Here is an 18,839-nt window from a genome sequence, read left to right on the forward strand (position 1 = left end):
CGTTTGTTTAGTCCTTACCTTCCTTCATTACTCCTATGGATAAGGCCAGAACCATAGTCTCAGGGCATTCAGGGCTGCATTGTGTTCCTTTGGCAGCTTCTCTTGATGCTTGGCCAGCCAGGATTTCTGTGTGCTGGTACGTGCTGGGGTTGGCCCGTTCACATCCCATCAGCCAGTGCCCTCCAGTGCTGACAGACCCTGTGTCACAAAAACTTGAGTTTGGGACTTTGAAGTCAATGGATTGAATAAAGGAAATGGATCTCAAACCCCAGAACAGCCCCTCTGCCAAGCGACCTGCTTGGCGTGCAGTTTCCTTGCTGCTGAGCAATGACAGTCAGGGTCCCTTTCTCTGTAAGGGCTGCAGTGAAGGAGAGAAGCTATACCTTTATTTCCCTGTTCATATCTCTTCCTCCTGTAGAGTCAAAAGCTGATCAGGCCTAGCAGTTTTGTGGCACTGATCAGAGTGCCATCCTTAGGCACCCACTGAAGGCTGTGGTCTGTAGGTGCTTGAGCTTGATGTAGATGCGTGAGTTTGAGATGCTCGATTCCTGGTCTTGGGATCAGGCTGGCATTTTGTGTTAGAACCAGCAAATGATGTGGTTTGTCCCTCTGGGCCCTCCAGGTTCCTCAGCACCTGAACACTCATCTCGAGGGATGGGCTCCCGGCTCCACAGTGCTCCCAACCTGTCGGATTTGCCTTCCTGCAGGCAGAAGATAACCAAGGAGCACTCTAAGCTCTCTGATCCTCTTGTTTCTCACTTTGGTCATACCCCAGTCTCCCAGCCTCTGCAGATTCATGGCTTGCAGCACTGCCGGCAGCTCAGGTCCTCACCAAAGCTGTCCGAGTTCATGCAGAGAAGCCCTTTGCCAACCATAGTGGGCTCCCCTACAAAGGTATGTCAGGGAGTCTGCTTTTGGGTTTCTCATAGCTCAGTCTTCTGGGTTACTTGGGGATGAACTGCTGTGTAACTCTGACCTGGATTTATCACCACTGGTCTGCTTTCCTTCAGGGACTGTTCAGTGATCTGTGTGAAATGGGGCAATGTCCTAGTTCTTAGTGGTCAGATCTCCCTTGGCAGCAGTGTTCACCCTGAGCAGAGGCCAGGGTGTTAAACAGGCAGTGAAAAGGAGCTGCCTGGATTAGGCAGAAGCACATTAGTGAGCTGCAGTGCCGGGGCTGGTGGCACAAGTGTGTGTCCAGGAGGAATCACCAGCAGGGATGGGTGAGCAGGTGACAATCTGGTGTCCAATGCAAAGCTGGGACAGCCTTTTCTCTGCTTATGTTAGGCTGCTACAAGTTTTCAGCAGTTTGTTGTCCTTTCACTTTAGTCTTTCTGGGACTGGCAACAACTGACTGCGTGGGGTGGGATTTCCACCTCCTTAGGTTGATAAGCGTACAATTTAGTTTTGATAAATAATGGGGGATGAGGGGAACCTTCCTCCTTTGTTTTAAAGATGGGTCTCTGTTTTTTCTGTTCTTCTCAGGCTGTGTCCCCATTTGAGTTTCCCAAAACCCCAAGTTCCCAGAATCTCCTCACCCTCTTGGCCCACCAGGGTGTCATGATGACTCCAACACGGAATAAGACCTTGCCAGATCTGAAGGAGATGGGTCATTTCCACTGCCAACAAACTGGCTTGGGATTGAGGCCTGTGGAAGAGATCAAGGGCAGGTGAGCTATAGTCTGCTTTATTCAGTGGTGTTTTGTTCCTTAATACAGGACAGATGGGGCAAATTTCAAACCCTATCTAACACTAAGGTGCAGGGTTTCACCAAGTGGGGTGCAGGATTTTGTTACTAGACCACGCTCCCTGCAATTATGCAGATGTGTGCCTTGCTCTGTCATGGATGAGAGGCTATCACAGGTGTTCCTTGTCCATCAAACAGTGGGCACAGGGCTTCAAACCAGAGATGTGTTGGAAAGCTATGTGCAGACTGTCACCAGCACTGCAGGATACAAAGTCACTCAGGTGTTAGTGTTACTGCAGCTTTCTCCAGTGATCTGGAGGAGGCCTCTGATGCTAATTTCTATATCTTTCATCAAAGAAAACTTGTGTTGTAATAATGCTGTAGTCAGTACTTGCATTTCTGCAGTTAGTCACAGTAGTTGCATGCTTTCTACAAGTAGCAGGAGGTGCTTCAGGTGCTCTGTTGAAAGAGGAAGAGTGGTTATTTCAGCTCCAGACTATTTACCTGCGTAGTGTTAAGTGGTTGTGGGCCAGGAATGGCACAAACTGGAGAGGAAGGTAGCCGAAACACTGCACTTCTTGACTTTCTGCGTCTTGTTGTATGTCCTCTTCTTAGATCCCTGAGCACAGGCAGGCTCACTGACCTGCTTCTGAAGGCAGCCTTTGGGGCACAGGTCTCAGAAGCTGGCAGCAACGACAGCCTGAACAATGAGAAGCCAATGGAAATTGCAGGTAGGTGGGGAGGCCAGGCTGATCGGGCTGGATATCCTGGGTTGGGGTGAACAGTTTGCCTACATGCTTCCTACGAATGGGAGGCTCCTTTTCTGATGGCTTTTGGCAAAGGAAGTGGCTGCAGTGTGTGAGGAGTGTAATGATGTTTGCCTTCTCTTTTGGAGCGCTCGAAGGTCTGTGGGCTACGCGTGCGGTGTAATTGTTGGCTAGTGGTGTGATTTCTGTAGGCAGGGCTTCCTCTTTGGCCCCTTCTGAGTGTGATAACATGTGGAAGTGGGGACTTTCTGCCAGGCAGCTCGAGTATGAATGGTGGCTCTGCAAGGGTGGGTCTTCCTGGGCTTGCAGGTTGGGAAGTGAGGAGGGAAGAACAGCTGCAGCAATGCTGGGATGCTGCCAGGCTCGTGTCCTGTAGTCCATGCCAGCCTGTCCTGTTGTGTTCATGGGGGATGATGCCTCCAAGGGGAGCGCTGGCCCCTGCTGGTAACCACTGTCTCCCAAGAGAGTCTGCAGGAACACAAAACCGCTGGGTGAGGCACACCATGCTCTGAGTAACTTTCCTGTAATGCCAGTCTGCACCTTTCAACTGTCTCCCCAGCTCCCTCAGGTGCTTACGGAGGGACCCTGCACTCTGGTGCCCGGGCTGGGGGCTCTGCCAGCCCATCCCCAGTGATTTTTACTGTTGGATCCCCTCCCAGTGGAACAACCCCCCCACAGACCACGAGGACCAGGATGTTTTCAGGTAAAGGGCTGATACCTTCCTGCCTGTTCCAGTGGGAATGCCTGGGGGCAGAGCAATGTGTTGAATTCCTTGGTGCTGAACACTGATGGTGGCAGAGGGCTGCTCAGAGCAGTCTGTGGAGCTCAGCTGGTCTAAGTGCTTTTGAGGTTCTCGTGCTGCCTCCTGCCAACCACAGTTATTGGTGATGACTGTTTGCACTGGCAAAAGGACTAATGCCAGATAGCGGTTTTCCAGTACTGGAAGAGACAGACAAACTCCTGTTTTACTTCATTGCTCTCTGCTTCGGGAATGATGCTGCAGCTGTTCATAGATCCAGTGTTGCTGATAGGTCAAGAGATGTAAAGTTTGTGTTGTGTCCTGATCATTTTGGATGAGCTATAAAAAAACAAGCGTGACCATCTGTGTCCAACAGTTTCAGTGCACAAATACTATTAGGCTCTGTATGTAAAGTTACTAGTGGTGTTACTTATGCTCTGAGCTGCCTAAGTAGGAGATGGGGAAATGCACTCCTGCTTGACAGATACTTCTTGTAAGACACTGAGTGCTCTGGCCTCAGCAGCAGCAGTTGAGGCTATGGCAATTGGCCTTTCTGGGATACTGTGTCTGGCAGCTGGAGTCTGTGTTCGGTTTAAGAAAACACTTGGACACTTTTGTTTGCATTTTTGGCTTCTTTGGGTTCTCGTCTTGGCTGTTCCTCATCTGAATGTTGTTGACTCTGTTGTTGTTAATTACTGCAGGGAAGGTTTGGATGTAACCACAACAAGCTGCTTGACTGGGGTGGGGACACACATGGGCTCTGTTCCTGGGTATAGCTTGCATTTCCATCATAACTAAAACCACTCACATCCTTGATTGTCTGGAAAGTTGGGACCGTAATCCTCTTTGTCTCGTCTATTTAGAGGGTAAGCTCTGTAGGGCAGACACTCTTACAAAGTGTCTGATGGGCCTGTAGCACGACGGACTTACTATCCTGGCTACAGCCTTTAGCTACTACTGCAATGTTATGAATAGAGAGTTCAGACTTCCCATATTGCTTTTGCAGGGATAGTAGCAATTTGGAAGCAGATCCAAGCATCAGTTTTTACCAGGTTGATACTTAGATGCTTAAGGGTCTGCCAAACAGTCAAGATCTCAGACTGGATGCCTGAAAGAGATGGCTGTTGAATCGTGAACCTACAACACATACACAGCATTAGGCCAAGGCAGTCAAGGCAGTGCTGCTTGATGCTTTATTTGTTAGGTCTGCGCAGTAAATCCTTACGTTATAGTTAATACACAAAGTTAATGGTGAAACGGGGAGCTTTGCAAGCTGAAACTCTGCACCCCGAGTGCTTGGACAAGCCATGAGTAAGATCTCTTGATGGATACAAAGGCAGAGCCTTTACATGAGTCATCATAACAATTCTGAAAACAGCCTCTCAGAATTACAGGGTATCCAGAATGTGATATTGTTGGTCCTTCTCTCTCTCTCTCTGAAAGATCTGGCAATCCTCTGCCGGTCTTTGATGATGCACTTAGCTTTGAAGCATAGCTGCCAACAGGGAGGAGATGAAACTGCGCCTCTCTGTAGATCAGTTGTGCATTATTATATTGCTGAAACTTCTGAAGGCAGGGTAGGGCAGCAAATTAAATTCATGGGTAGAAGAGAAACATCTCCCGTCAAAGGATCAGTGACAGTGGAGAATATTGCCTTGGTAGAATTAGCAGAGTATTGTAGCTGGTATTGGCATCCCCGTGTGAGACAGAACGTATCTCTCTGTGGCAGTGGATGTAAACCCTCTGGAGTGGTGAATGTGTTATGAATACCCTGAGACAAACTCTTTTGGAAGTGTCCATCTTTTATATGCAGTGTGCTGTTAGAGTGGCCTCAGTGGTCAAGAAGGGGAAAAGATGATGGTGAGGGGATTGTCTGATGGACACCGTACGTACAGGTTCTACTGAATCCTGAGGTTAGGGTCTTGACTCAGCTGAAGTCACTTATTCTCTGCCCAGCCTCCTATCTGTAAAGAGGGGGAAGCAGAAATGCAGGGCAGGTAATGGAAAGCTCTCCTGGTTTGCATCGGAGGGGTTGATGTTTTAAAACCATAATCAAACCCTCACTTATCAGAGGTGCTCATTCAGTGACAGGGAGCCAGGGTTCAAACCACGCTAATCCTTGACTGGGAACTTGGCTATAGTGGTGTATCATAAAAATCAACTCAAGAAATTACAGCAGGATTCAGAAAGGGTTTGGATAAAAAAAGAAAGAATTGTCCCCATAAACAACAGACATTGGGGAAGGTGTGTTAAATCTGCCCAAGTCACTAAGGGGCTTGTGCTGGGGAGTGGTTATTCTGCATCAAGAGTTCTTGCGTCCTCCTCCAAAGTACCTGTTGCTGGATCCTACAGGACTGTCCCCTCTGCTGACCTACTATTAATACTTTCAATAATTCCTTTGCCTGTTTTTCTTCCCAGTGGGGTCTTCCAGCTCTCTCAGTTCTGGAGGCTCATTCACCGGCAGGCACTTGGCAGTGGGAGCTGGTGGGGATGCTGTGGAAGGCCCCTCAAGTCTCCGGTACGCTTTTGCTGATCCGATCACGGCCAACCTGGAAGGTGCTGTCACATTTGAGGCACCAGAGTTGCCCGAAGAGACGCTCATGGAGGTGGGTATATCCTGGACAAAGGATGGAGGAGTACAAGTAAAGCAAATCCAGAGGTCAGATTTGGACCAGGGGGATTGCTTCTAAAGATGGAGCTAACTGTTTTCAAGAGAGCAAGGCCAGTGTAGTGCTCAGAAAGCCCAGGGCATGCTTGGCACAGTGACTTTTGAGTCTGCTGCCAAGCTGTTTAATCCATGACCAGGGTTAAAAGTCACTGTTTCCGAAGCTGAAATTGCATGTTGGAAACGTCTGGTGCATCCTATAGTAACAGCTTCTGAAGACAACCTGGCTAGTTTGGGCCTTTTCCCTTGTAAAAGGCTGACTTGAGAGTGCGAGTAGCTCAGTGTGTCACACGCTGCCTCCTGCATGCACTTGGGGAGTCAGGCAGTGATACAGCCTCAGCTGAAAGAATCTGAACTAGAGTAAACCTGACACTTGTGTTACTGATGGGAGTGGGGGGACACCATGTTCTGCACCGGAACAGCTGAACCGGATTGTGGAGCTGAAAGGCTGCCAGGCTCCCCTTCTCTGCAGGCTGAAGCAGAGCAAATGCTTTTGTAGCTGAGATATATTTGAAATGTAGGTCAGGCTGCCCATTTGCAGCAGAGGTGGGAGGCAGATTCAGGCACAGTTTTATAGCTCTACTCATGATGCCTCATTTGGCTGTCTGCGACTGGGGAATGCTCTTTGTATCTGCATTTTGCCAGTGCTGCTAAAAACCCCTAGGTAGCCACAGAGATACACATACATTGTTTTAAGGATGTGGGTTTGCTCTTCTACTTCAGATTTTATTTAGCTCTTTTTTGTTGTTGTTCACTGTGCATTGAATTGCATCGTTTGCTTAATTACCTGCAGAGCCACAGGGTTAGGACTTTCAGCATTGGTGTGGTTGCAATAGTAGAGAGTTTAAGTGAGCATCCTACTTATGTGAGGTCCCAGAAGTATGGGGCTCTGCCAGCTGCCACCACTGTGGACACTGGACTGAATTGCCCTAAGGAAGTATCAACTTGATCTTGTTAACACCTCTCAGCTTCTGTCTGTAATGAGTCATTTGGTTTCAGTCATCATTTCTGCTGAGCACAATAATCCATTTGTGTATCACAAAACCTTTGCAGCATATTTGAAGTCCCCCTTGTGCCCTGTGGAGTTGGCCAGAATGCAAACCCCACAGGCTCTCTGATTGCTGCTCATGCTTTCAGGGCATTGAAATATCACTGTTTTTAAGCACCCTTGTTTATCTTGAGCAAAGTTGTTGTTATTCACATGGGTGGTTCTTCCATCTCCTGTAAAAGTTTCTTTAGGTGCAGACAAGGCAAATTAGAGGCTTTAGTTTCTTTTGGAGTGCTTTAAAAACAAAATACAGATGGCTACAGAAGGAAAGACTCTTGCGATGCCAAATGAGGCCACGAATGCCAGGATAAGTAATAGAAGCCAAGAGGAAGGACTGTGCATTGGTTAGAGATACCAGGTTGAGACCTGCGAGATCTCAGCAGTTTCCTGCTCTGCCACAAACTTCTTGTATGACTTGGCAATTACTTAATCTCTTAAGTTCCTCCTCTGCTTTTAAAGAAAATAGAGGAAGATGGAGATAACACTTCCTTACCATGCTGGACTGTCCAGCTAGCAAGACAGTGGGGGAAGAGATTCATAATTCAGGTAGTAAAAGCTGCCTTAGCAGCTAAGTGCCAGAGCCAGTGAATGAGAAAGAAAAGCTTGCAGAACTTGAGAACTGGGGAGAGGGGTTGATAAATTCATGTAGGAAACATCCTTACCGGCCCCCTTTGAGAGAACTGGGCCACTGAGTATGTGAAGATCAAGCAGTTTAGAGAGTACAAACAACGGAGTTGCAGCAGTTCATTTTGTAGACCCACATGCACACAGTTTTTCCTCAAATACTGACTTCCCAAACATGCTTGCAGTGACTTTAGCAATGCAGCTTCCCAGAAGTGGGATAATCCCCTTTGATCTGTAATAACAGAAGAAAAACTGTTTTGAAATGAACATAGCCCTTGGTGTGAGAAGCTCTCTGCCCTCAATAGCTGGGCAGGAATTGCAGATAGATCAAAGGTTGTCCTTGCTGTCTCTTCAGAGGACCTCATCCAGGACTCACTACACTGAACTGGGAGAATATAAAGACCAAGAGCTAAGTGAAGGCTCTAGGGTGGGACACACTTTGCAGTTTTCCACAGCATAGGAGGTTGTCACTCTCAGGATATCCACACATGCATTCAGTTTTGTACCAGCACTGCTGTGGTGGGAACCGGAGCTGGGCCTATGGTGCAGATGGGCTCTCTCCCTTCCTGGCTGGCTTCTGAAAGAGTCCCACAGAGCTGGGATCCTCCTTGAGAAGGGGATGTGTAACTTTGGAGCATCTCAGCAGCTTCCCCAGGGAGCTGCTTGGAAGTTTCTGGCCTGGGGCTGTTACTTGCTGCTTTAACTGTGGAGGAGGAACTGATGTTGTAAGTGGGCTTGAGGCTGAGTTTGTCTGTCCCTGCCCACAGCAGAGGCGTAGGAGGGTTTGGGGCTCAGGTGTTACTTCTGTAAGCTGGGATGAGCTGCTGGCACAGCTCTCAGGGATCAGCCTTCCCTCATGTGCCAGTTCCCTCTGTAACCCCTGCCTTGGCATCCCTTCAACAGCAAGAGCACACTGACATCCTGCGCAGCCTCCGCTTCACGCTGGCTTTTGTCCACTACGTGATGGAAATTGCTGCCCTTAAAGGCAGCTCCAGCGAGATGAGCAGCTCAGTGACAGCCGAGTACCAGCTCCAGGAGAGCGTGGTGGCCGACCAGATCAGCCTGCTCAGCCGGGAGTGGAGGTAAGGACCGGGGAGGGAGATGCCCAGGTCCCAAGTCTTCTGTCACCCCCTCCCATAGCAGAAGTCCTTCAGGACACTTACCGCTGTCCCTTCGATCTGTTGTGCTCTCTTTGCAGCTATGCAGAGCAGCTGGTGCTGTACCTGAAAGTAGCAGAGCTTCTGTCCTCGGGGCTGCAGATGGCCATAGAGCAGATCAAAGCTGGCAAGCTGTGCCTCTCCTCCACTGTCAAGCAAGGTAAGGGGCTGCTGGGCACACGGCACAGAGGATTGCTCTGGAATGGAAGTGTTAAAAGTATAGCAAAGGGGTGGAGGGGCTTGAGCGTGAAGCCCCATCCATAAGCCCAGCGGCTTGTTTCTTATTGTCTTCTTATACAACCAGGTCTGTTTTTATTAGCACTGAGGGGATTGTTCCTCTCTTCACATTGACTTCATGTCCCAAAGCTCTTGCTTATGCCCTGGTGAGAATCTTCAGCACTAATTAGTGAGAGGGGGGATGTATCTTATCTGATTCCTTGTTCATCTCTATCTCAGGTGCTTATTTGTACCTGAGTAAGCCCAACTTAATTACATGGTGCATGTCCTAGGAAGTGCTTGGCTGGCAAATGGAGACCTGTCTTGGCAGTGATGAAAACACAGGAAGTACAATACTGGTAATGCCAACGTCACTTCTTTGCTAGTGTTATGGCCTTAATATTTGCAACTGACTGGCTGGCTTCTGATGCAAGCTGGCTGTGATTCAGTGATGAGAAAAAAACATTTTAAAGCTACCTTTGTAATGGCAGTTGAAGTACTTGACCCACCAGCCACCTGCCCCAAGAGCTCAGTTGGTGAAAGTACTCATGTTGCCTTGGGATGGGGTGTAAAATAATAGCAGGTGAATGCAGTGAGCACACAGACCTTGTAGCAGGCACTGTGGGGCAAGATACGCAGGTTTAGCTGCACATCTTCTATGAGTTCAGGCCACCAAAATCACTCCTTTCAGAGCAGATTGCAACATCTAGATTTGTAGTGTAATTTGTCCTCCTGTGTGTGGAAATTGGGCAAGGCTGTCTTGTCTTGTTTCTCTCACCACAAAATCTGGTCCCTTTAGGCTTTTCAGGGCACAGTTGCAGACAAGAGGGTTTTCAAGATACTCGTGTCCCATGTGTATGGAAAAAGCAGGGAAGCATGACAGGACACTGCCCTGGAATGTCCTTGGGCAGTGTGTGCCAGGCAGGGTCTGTACCCACAGCAGTCTCTTCTCTGCCTCTCTGCTGTCTTACCTGTGCCTGGGAAGGCTAGACTGGGTCACGAGGCCTGGCTCTCATGTGAGGTTGCACCTCTGCATCGTAGCTGAGAGAGGCTGGTTCATGGCATGTGTTGATTTGCCTCCCCCAGGAGCAAATGGTGCAGTGTGGGGGATTTTCAAATGTGCACGTGGCAGTTAGTACTCATCAGGTGCTGGTGGGAGTTTGTATCCATGACTTCATGTAGGCCATGCCGTGCAGCTAGGGAGACTGGAGCCTGGGGCATCATTTGCTGATTTGGATTGGTATCTAATCAGAATCACACTTGATTCCCGATTCTTTATCCCCTAACCTTCCCATACGAGCTGCTGTGGCTCAGGAAAGAGGTGGCTTTTCACAGGCATCGGTGTCCTTTCTTCCTGGGACAGCAGAGTCCCGAGAGAGATTCCCTTGCTTAGTCAGTGCTGCTCCTCCACACGCAGCTCCAGCAGCTACCACGCACCAGTCACGTACTTCTTCACGGCACGTCACCACCCATCAAGCAGCAGAAGCTTTGTATCTGGCACGTCTGTTGCTTCTGGTGTGCATGAGACATCCTGCACGGTGCAAACTGCTCTGCCTTGTGGTGGCTGAAGGAAACAGGAGTAGACCTGGCCTCAGGTGAACTGGGCATATGTGTAGGTGTTGCCACGTGCAGGTTTATAACTGGGGAAGGTGACAGAGGAAAGGAGAAAGCCCCTGTTGGTACAGCAAGTACTTCCCTACCAGTCTTCTGTTTTGACCCTGTTGTCTTGAAGTTACTCATTTGGGGTCCTGTACGTGGAGATAAGGGAGGCACAGGGACAACTGGGAGTAGTGCCTAAAGCGTTTCTTTCCTTTACCCTAGTTGTGAAGAAGCTGAATGAGCTTTACAAATCCAGTGTCTCATCCTGCCACTGCCTCAACGTCAGACTCCAGAGGTTCTTCTTGGACAAACAGAAACTCATGGATCGGATCAACAGCATCACTGCAGAGAAGCTCATCTTCAGCTACGCTGTGCAAATGGTAATAACCACACAGTGCCTGGCAACAGGGTTAGCACAGAGCGAGTGTCGGGCACTAATGGTTCGTGCTGGTGGCCTTAGCGGGTGGTTTTACTCGTGATGCTGTGTGCAGCCTCTGGGTGAAGGAGGTGCTCACGCAGCTGAGGGGCCATTGGGTCTGGTCTGGGGGTGACCTTTTGGCGTGGGCTTGTTGCTGCAGGTACAGTCTGCAGCCCTGGATGAGATGTTCCACCACAGAGAGGACTGCGCACAGAGGTACCACAAGGCTCTGCTGCTCATGGAGGGGCTCCTGAACATCATCACTGAACAGGGGGACATAGAAAACATCAACAAATGTGAGTGTTCAGTGACTTCTTTTCTTCTCCCACCACAACACGTGTTTTTCTAACTGCAGGGATGAGAAATTTCAGTACCCAGCATCCTTTCTTCCTCTGACTACATCTTGGTGGACAGAGCAGAGATCTCTTGGCTTGTTACAGCTCCTCGTAGCCTGGCCTCCTGCTTTCCCAGTGGGAAAACTGTTAGAAATGCGTGTCCCAGTTCTGAGCCATATTTTGAGTTTCCCATGCAGAGCAATTGCCAGGGCTTTGCTGGAGCTTTTGATGTGTGAAAGAACTCGCTGAAGGAAGTGGTTTGGCAACAGCAAGGGCCTGGGTTTGGTTTCCAGCAGGAACCATCCCTCTGATTGCACAGAGCACTTGAACATGAAACTGCAGCGGCTGTGGGGCAGTGATGGCCCATCAACACAGCGAGAGCTCCTTCCAGCAGGGCTCCTTGTGAAACAGGACTGCTCTCCAGTCTGGTTCCCAGCCCCTGGCCTGGCTGAGAAGGCAGCAGACAAATACTTTCCTCATCAAGTGCTTGCTGTAGCAGTGAAAGCCGAACTCTTCCCTACTTGCTGTTGTTTGGCTTCCTCTCCCAGGGACAGATGGACCCCTCTGTCTGCTGCTCCGGGCTGTCACCTCCCTCATGCTCTCCCTTTGTCGTGAAGGGTGTTGCTGTGCTGCTGCAGGCTCTGCACTCGTGTGGAGCAGAAGGCACTGGCCTCACTTGCTCAGAGCACACTTTCCCTGCCCTTGTGGCTGGGGTTAATCACCTCTCTTGTCCCTCTCTATGGGAGGCGGGCAGAGGGGATGGGGAGCGGCCGTCGTCTGTTGGAGCAGCTTGACTTGGCCACAGCCAAACCAGCCCATCTGCAGCCGTCCCCGACGGCATCGGAGCGGCTGCAGGGAACGGCGGCAGCGGGCAACCCATTGCCTCTCCCCACTGCTGGCTACCCACTGCCTTCCGTGGGCCAGCATCCGGAGTGTGCCAGGCTGCTCCAGCCATCCGTGCAGGCAGAGCTCGCGGATACGTAATGAGAGGAGAGATTTCTGTCTCACAGGCAATCAGTCAGTTAATTATCACCACCTCTCAGAGCTGACATGAGGCTCACTGAAGGAGAGCAAAGAGAGATTGGCAGGGCATGTGTGGTACCGGATGGCTCAGTGAATAGGGAGTGCTAAGTAGTGTCTGTTGTACTATTTCTTACCAAACCTAAATCACATCTTTTGTTCAGATATACAGCTAATGCATCTAATAGATTTATTTTCCCAGGTGATATCCTGGTATTCCCTGCTTTGCTCTATGTTCCAGCTTCCCGATTGAGCTGTTCTCTGGTAGGCTGTAGTGACTATGCATTTAATTTTAGACCTCAGCTATATGATAACTTAATTCTGAAAAGTAAAACCATGACCCTAGAAATGACAACAAGTCTTCCTGTGAGAGGAATTAATTCCACCAAACATTGAGCTTTTGAGAGAGTCTTGGGCACTCAGTGAGGATCTGGCACTGACTGTGCTGGGCTGTGCTCAGTCTTCCAGTTGTAAGCCATGACAAATGGTGCTGCAGACCTTGAGTCATCCTGCCTGCTGGCAAAAGCCACTCCAATAACTAGAAGTGAATAAATTGTTCCCGGCAGCCAGTGGTTCTTTATAACATCTCGATACCTCTGTCAGAACAGGCTTTCGTTGCTGGATCTCTGATTATTCAGCCCTTTGACCTGTCCCTTCCCAGCGTGGTGACTGTGGTCAGGTCCCCACCTAGGCTAAAGCAGTGGTAACGATTCTCGAGGGGCTGCTCAGATTTGACGGCGTCCTGCCTTTTCCTCCCATTCTCCAGCACGTTTTGGTTGTCTTTACATTGCCAGGGAAACGGGAAGCTGATTTCTGTGGTGTTGTTTTCTGTCCCAGGTAAGCTGTGCATCGAGCGCAGGCTGTCGGCGCTGCTGTCGGGGTTCTGTGCCTGATGTCAGGGTTGCTGTTCTTCACGCCCCAGCTGATGGCTTTGTTTCCAGCGGCCTGCTGCTGCGGTGGGACGCGATTCCGGCAGCAGGAGCCCTGGAGGATGAACTGCTCAGTGTTCCGTATTCCGACGCTTTGGGAAGTTGTTCCACGGACTCGGATTCCTTTGTGGGGATGTGTGACTGCAGCAAGCACAAATACTTCCCTGCCCAAAGGCCTGGGCGAAGGTGTAGCCGATGTGGAAAGGTTTCCCTCATCGGCAGAGGGGTTGAAGGATAGGAATCTGCTTCTTCCCAGCACTTTGAAGGATAAGACTGCTGCCTATCCCTCTTGCTTAACAACAGGGTATTCCAGTGCTGTGTCCATTGCAGGCAATGGATGTGCTGAAACTGCTGGCTTCAGTTAACGTTGGAGGGTGTCATTCAGAAATCAAGGCCAGTTTGTGTACTTCCCCCTACCTAGCTGAGAGCCAGGCATCTTCAAGCTTCCTGGCACCCTGAGGCTCCCCTCCTTTCCCTCCATTGTCCCCTCTCACACGTGTTTATGCCTTGGAGTGCTTACTGAATGGCAGAGAGGAGGGAGGCAGCTCCCTATTGCCTGAGCGCTGCTGAAGTAGCTCCCACCTCGACAGACTTGCTGAGCGAGGCAGAGGATGCGCTGCGCTGGGGCAGGTTGTGTCTCCCGTGTGGGCAAACCCCACTGGGAGAGAGACTCTGCACAGGGAGCAGGAGGATGACAAAGTGTTAATGCTCCTGTGTTGGTAAGAAGCCAAAATGAACCCGTTCCTCACTTGGTCCCCAGGCTCAGCGGGATCAACACGAAGGACTCAGCTCGGCCTCTCAGTAGGTATCTACCAGGAGGAAGCACTACCGCTGTCCTGCTTTCAGCTGTTGGCTCGATAACCCCTTTCCTGGAGCCCTCACCCCACCCCAAACTGACAACACTAGCTTTGTGAATCAAAGGAGCACTTTACACACTATGGGAACTTTGAGGAGTTGACTTTGCATCACACAACAACCCAGGAACATCACGACTGTTAGGAATGCTGTTCTTTTTATTCCTTTTCCTTGCTTCCTGGTTGTTTTATTGCACTACGTGTGTGCGTATATTAATATGTATTCCTCTGGGTGAATATGTATTGATATAGATATGGTTTGTGTGTAACTGTACGTATTTAACTGTACTGTATCTTGCAAGCGTGAGGCAAAGAGCACTGCAGAGTCTGTGCTGTTCCTCCTCCACACCAGGCAAAGCTGACTTGCAGTACCATGGTTTGTTTTGTTGTTTATTTAAATGTTCTTTTAAGGACAGTCAGTATAAAGCTTTTTAAAGAGCTCAAGAACAGGCGTTCAGATCCCACACACTTACAGTTGGAAACCCTTTTTTTTTTAAGTTTTATTTGCTGCTTCGTGTTTTTTATAAAGAAATCTTGTAGTGTTCAGTTTTATGTTCAGCATTTCTTCTGAGGAGACTCTGTAGCCAAATGAGACTGTGGGTGCGAGTGGCTCTGGTTGAGGCTTCGGATGCTGTGAGCATGTGTGAGAGGAGAGCTGGCTGCCTTTCCGTCTGCGTGCGCATGTGTGTGTCTTAATTTATCAGTCGTGGCAGTATTCTGTTAGCGCTGGGCAGAAAAGGATCTTTGAAAGCAACTCGAAACCTCAGGCTTTGTTTTTTTGGGATCTAAACATATTTTGCACATGGTGGTTAAGTCCTCGTCGCTTTTTTTCCTCTCAATATTGGCACGTTCAGTGTGATATTTTACGAAGGGTTTCAGGAGCAACTCGATTGACTGTGGAGCTGGCATCATCTCTGGCAACGTGGGTGTTGAAACGCCAATAAATGAATTTAAAGATCCTCCCAGTTGCCCCGAACAGGGAAGTTTAAGTGTAGCTTTCACAAATGCTTCAGTGTTGGGCCGCTGTTACACCGCGCACTCGCAGCCTGCTGCTTCTGGGGCCGTTGTGCTTGTGCCTGGGACAAAGAGAAAAGAAGAGAAGGATACAATCCCAACCAACCAAGGCCCAGCCTGTGGATGGGAACGCCGAGGAGACCCAGACTGCTGCCCAAAGGGTATTGCCAGTTCTGCAAAGGGCTACGCTGCAGGAGGTGGCACGGGAGCACCAAGCCAGGACTGACCCTGCAACACAGGCACCCCGAGCCCTCCCGGCACACACCGACAGCGCCCAGCCCGGGACACACGGGTAGGATGGTCCCTGCGCATGGCGAGCTCAGCACTAACCTTCCAGCCGTGCTTCATTACTTGAATGTATCAAAATCGTCCACATTCAATGTACACAAGTATATATTGCTCCCAAAAAGTGTGGTTTACAGACCTACAGCCGGTATATATGTATGTGTTTGTGTATATACATACGAGGAGGTGTGTGTGCGTGTATGTGTATGGATACACACGCAAACACAAACGTGTATATAGATGTTTTCTCTCAATACTTGAAACTTAGCCACTGTGCTTGAAAAAAAGAAGAAAAAAGACAAAAACACACAAGAAAACACCTAAAAAACCACCCCAAAAATGGGGGGGGGGGGGGGGGGAGAAAAAACAAACCACTTCCTCAGCCCATATCTAGTCAGCATTGGGGGGGGGGGGGGGGGGGAAGAAAAAAATCAGACAGGTGATTTATTTTGCCATCACTTTGGTGACTTTCTTTTTTATCTAATTGCATGGAGCGTGAAACCAACTTTTTTTGGTGAATACTATTTATTGCTTTGTAGACAAGGTATGCAAAAAAACACAAAAAAAAACACAGAAAAAGAGAAAAAAGCAAGAAACCAGCCCAAAAGCAGCCCCCACCGTTGTGAAGTTGCTAGTGTAGCCCACCTGCTGGTGTCATGGCTTCCTTCCTGTTGCAGCGTTTGTGTCTGGCGTCTTCAATAGATTTCAAGAAACCTCAGTCTAATACACACGTATCTTCAGGTTTGTGAGAGCGGATGGTGATGATGTTCTTTATAAGGCAAAATGCTTGATACTTTGTCAATGTTTTTTATTTGTGTTTTGTGTGACCTTATGTTGGGGTTTGTTTTGTTTTTTTGGCTTTAAATTGTACACCACCAATTTAAGAAAATAAAATTGATTTGAAATTGTTAGTGGCCTGTTGTGTCAGTACTTTATCATCCCAGTTAGCCCAGTGTCTGAGTGAGGTGTTCGGTGTGTTTGCTTCTACCAGCTTTGACTTTCAGGTGGAAAAGTGCTGTTAACCCCTTCTGACAGAGGGTGAAGCTCAGGACAGAAAAGCTCCGTTGCCTAAAGCCACACATGGAGCCATTGCAACTGGAAAAGCTGAAGCCAGTTTCTAGGTGGGTGCTGTAGTCACTGCTCACCCATCCTTCTCACCTAGCCATGATCACCTCCTGCTATGGTTAGAAGCGCTCTCATGAGTTGACAGCAGACCCCTTCCCATCCAGGCAGATGCTTAAATATCATCCCTGTTTTAGTATTTACAAGTCGGAGCAATTTATTAGTTGGTATGAAGCACGCTGGGGCAGGGGCATCTGATGGCTCTAGGGGACTGAGTGTAGGTTCATGGTGGTGTCTTTATGAAACCTAATAGTTACGCATTACTTTAAACCCTAGGGGTTTTTTAACTAATGGAGCCAGGCAGCTTCTTGCTGTACAGAAGGTACTTGAAGTGTGAGCAGAGTGGTAAGATTTGGGTATTTTTAATTAAGTATTTTCCTGCCATATACTCACTGCAATTTGACATTTGAACATGGTGGCACATGGGTTAGCTTTCTTGTGCCCATGAAGCTGTGCAAAAAGCCACTAGACATGGCAAAAGGTTTGATGTGTGAGCATTGGTCCTGACTTCAGGTGCCAGACAGGTAGTTCCAGTCCCTGCTCTGTCTGTGTGGAACACTCCAGGATGGAGAGCTAAGCTCTGCACCGGGATGTGAGAACATGCTCAATAAACCAGTCCAGTCCTTCCACTTAGAGAAACTTTGGCCACAGAGGAGTAAATGTTGAGGAGCCAAATACCACAATTTCCCAAAACACCTCTTGCTGGGCTGTGCGTGTTGTTGTCTGTGAGCATCCCTGGAGATCCCCGTATGGGGTGACTCCACATCACCCCACACAGCTACTCGCCTCTATTGTCTTCTGATAAGAAAAGACCTGATTTCAAAATCCTGATTTACCGTGAGCTGGAATTGTTTTTCTTGCTGAGCCCTATTTATAACTCCTGTTTCCTGCCCCTGCCTTTCCCACCACAGGGAACTGGACACAGCGTGTTCGCTCCATGAGAATGATCGTGCCTGGAAGCGCTGGGTTCTGGTCACTTGACGTTTGAGCTGACTCATGGGCAGGGATTCCTTTTCCCTGCAGCTCAGCACACTTGATCTTCGGGGTTTTGGTGTTCTGTGGGGGGGTTATAACATCTGAACCCCCCTTTTGTGGAAAAACCTTGTGTGTGTTTGTTCCTGCAGCAGGGGGTGAAGAATGTGTGTGTGTGTGTGTATATAACATACACATACACACACACAGAGGTTTCTGATACTGAGGGTAAGGAGGGAGTTTCTTTTGAAGCTGCCCGTGAAGAAGTTTAAGGGTTCAGGCAGAAAACCTACAGCCAAATGAAAGATGGATCACTGCATGTCACATGCCCATGTAAATAGAGAACACTGCTGAATCCATAGGACTCTTTGAGAGGTGGCAGAGCAAAGGGGGGGAAAGTGCTGGCAGGAGAGTCTTGAACAACAGAACTAAACAGCCTCTTCTAAAAGCACTAAACACGGGGCCTGGGCAGTTTGCAGCACCGGTGATCATTGCACAACTTTCTAGATGTTGACTGTGACGTTTCACTGCCGTTGTTTCGAGGAGAAAACAAACCCAAGCAATTCTTCCAGGGCATTTGGCTTCGTTCCCGCGCTTTATATTTAGTTGTTGGTAAGTACGTCAGCAGAAACATGCTCATTCAACTCGAAAGATCAGAGGTGACTCGGTGACATCAAGGAAGTAGAAACGGGTGGGTGTGTGTTGAATCAAGATACAAAGACCAAGCTTTAAAGCTTCACGAGGAGTTAACTCCTTCGTGGCGTATTTTAGCTCTTCACTTGCGATGCAGTGCGCCTGGTCACAGCTCCTGTGTGCTCACCGGAGCGGGGTGGTGGACGCTGTGCTGGATGGAGGGGTGCTGCTGAGGGAGGAGATGGGCTGTGCGTGGCAGGGGCTGCCCCAGCTCTGCAGGGCAGCAGCTAATGCTCTCCAGACAAATCCTAGCAATTGGATTTGTTTGAATGTATTACCATAAATGCAGCGCTGGTGCTGGGTGCCATTCCCTGGATGAGGAATGGCACGTAGTGCGGGGATACAAACCTCCCTGGGACGTTTCTGTTCTAAAACCAGCATTTTTAGGGACAATAGAGTCAGAACCACCCCCCTCCTGGGAGCTGAAACCTGGCCAAGGGGTTTTAGTGCTCTCAGAACACGTATTAAATAGTGTACTTCTAAGAATGAGCTCAGGCAAATGATGTCAAACCCAAAATGATGTCTTCATTACTGTGGACAGAGGGTAACCGAGTTTCCAAATGTGTATGGTTGTCCTCCATGAGCCCTCGCTTGTTAAGGATCAAGTGAGCAGGTTTTTTTCTTCTCCTTAACAGAAAACAGTTGGAAGAAATGTCCTTCGAAAGCTGGGAGAGCTGGGCTGGGTCAGCTGGAGA

At 49.0% G+C, this 18,839-nt stretch overlaps 1 protein-coding gene across 1 annotated transcript in view; it reads left to right on the top strand.

Moving 5' to 3' along the window:
- ULK1 (unc-51 like autophagy activating kinase 1) overlaps positions 1-13,657 on the top strand; it is a 77,934-nt gene extending 64,277 nt beyond the window's left edge. Inside the window, exons 19-28 of the mRNA XM_010016980.1 lie at positions 617-894; positions 1,486-1,670; positions 2,303-2,418; positions 3,014-3,157; positions 5,612-5,799; positions 8,434-8,612; positions 8,729-8,847; positions 10,725-10,882; positions 11,081-11,216; positions 13,113-13,657. Of these exons, the coding sequence (XP_010015282.1) occupies positions 617-894; positions 1,486-1,670; positions 2,303-2,418; positions 3,014-3,157; positions 5,612-5,799; positions 8,434-8,612; positions 8,729-8,847; positions 10,725-10,882; positions 11,081-11,216; positions 13,113-13,168 (1,559 nt within the window). The 3' untranslated portion in view covers positions 13,169-13,657. The remainder of the gene's footprint in view (positions 1-616; positions 895-1,485; positions 1,671-2,302; positions 2,419-3,013; positions 3,158-5,611; positions 5,800-8,433; positions 8,613-8,728; positions 8,848-10,724; positions 10,883-11,080; positions 11,217-13,112) is intronic.
- The last annotated feature ends 5,182 nt before the right edge of the window (positions 13,658-18,839 follow it).

Source organism: Nestor notabilis, unplaced genomic scaffold (assembly GCF_000696875.1).
Source record: "Nestor notabilis isolate BGI_N333 unplaced genomic scaffold, ASM69687v1 scaffold23096, whole genome shotgun sequence".
Taxonomy (NCBI): domain Eukaryota; kingdom Metazoa; phylum Chordata; class Aves; order Psittaciformes; family Psittacidae; genus Nestor; species Nestor notabilis.